This window comes from Aptenodytes forsteri, unplaced genomic scaffold (assembly GCF_000699145.1).
Source record: "Aptenodytes forsteri isolate BGI_AS27 unplaced genomic scaffold, ASM69914v1 Scaffold61, whole genome shotgun sequence".
Taxonomy (NCBI): domain Eukaryota; kingdom Metazoa; phylum Chordata; class Aves; order Sphenisciformes; family Spheniscidae; genus Aptenodytes; species Aptenodytes forsteri.
In genome coordinates this window covers 93,024-93,854 of record NW_008794443.1, presented here as the reverse complement: position 1 = coordinate 93,854, position 831 = coordinate 93,024, and the positions used below count along the sequence as shown (strand labels likewise).

Here is an 831-nt window from a genome sequence, read left to right as displayed (position 1 = left end):
GGGGGGGGGGGCGGGGGGCCGGCCGGGGGGGGGGGGGCAAGAGGAGGAGCGGGGGCTGCAGGGGACGGGTGCCGTGATAAAGTGGGTGCTGCCATAAAGTGGGTGCAATAAAGTGGGTGCTACGGTAAATTGGGCGTGCAATAAATTGGGTGTCATGATAAAGCGGGTGCTGCAATGAAGTGGGTGCTGCGATAAACTGGGCTTGCGATAAATTGGGTGCTGCGATAAATTGGGTTTACAATAAGTTGGGTGCTGGGATAAACTGGTTGCTGCGATAAACTGGGTTTGCAATAAGCTGGGTGCTGCAATGAATTGGATTTGCAAAAAATTGGGTGCTGTGATAAATTGGGTGCTGCGATAAACTGGGTTTGCAATAACTTGGGTGCTGGGATAAAGCGGGTGCTGCAATAAATTGGGTTTGCGATAAACTGGGTGCTGGGATAAACTGGCTGCTGCAACAAACTGGGTTTGTAATAAATCGGGTGCTGGGATAAACTGGGTGCCCGCTGGCATTGCATGGCACCCATGCGGCGAGCTGGCCCGTCCTCGGCGGAGAGCTGACGGGTGCCCTGGCAGGCATGGGCGTCTCCACCGTCACGGCCGCCCGCATCCTCAAAGGGCAGCTGCAAAACCTCAAGGGCGAGGAGAGCCTGCTGGAGATGGACAAGTTCCCCTACGTCGCCTTGGCCAAGGTGAGCCCCCCGGGGGGGTGGGGGGCAGATCCTGAACTCCCCCAGGACGCCCGTGGGGGATGCGATGCCCACCGCAAGGTCACGGGCGGGCGGCCGGCATCGACCGGGAGCCGAAATTAGGTCAGGGGGGGGGGGGGGG

The 831-nt window shown here is 59.4% G+C and overlaps 1 protein-coding gene across 1 annotated transcript in view; it reads left to right on the top strand.

Moving 5' to 3' along the window:
- The window catches only part of ALPL (alkaline phosphatase, liver/bone/kidney), a 5,474-nt gene that overhangs the window by 233 nt on the left and 4,410 nt on the right, over positions 1–831 (top strand). The window contains 1 exon segment of the mRNA XM_019474706.1: positions 577–801. Coding sequence (XP_019330251.1) covers positions 577–801 — 225 coding nt within the window.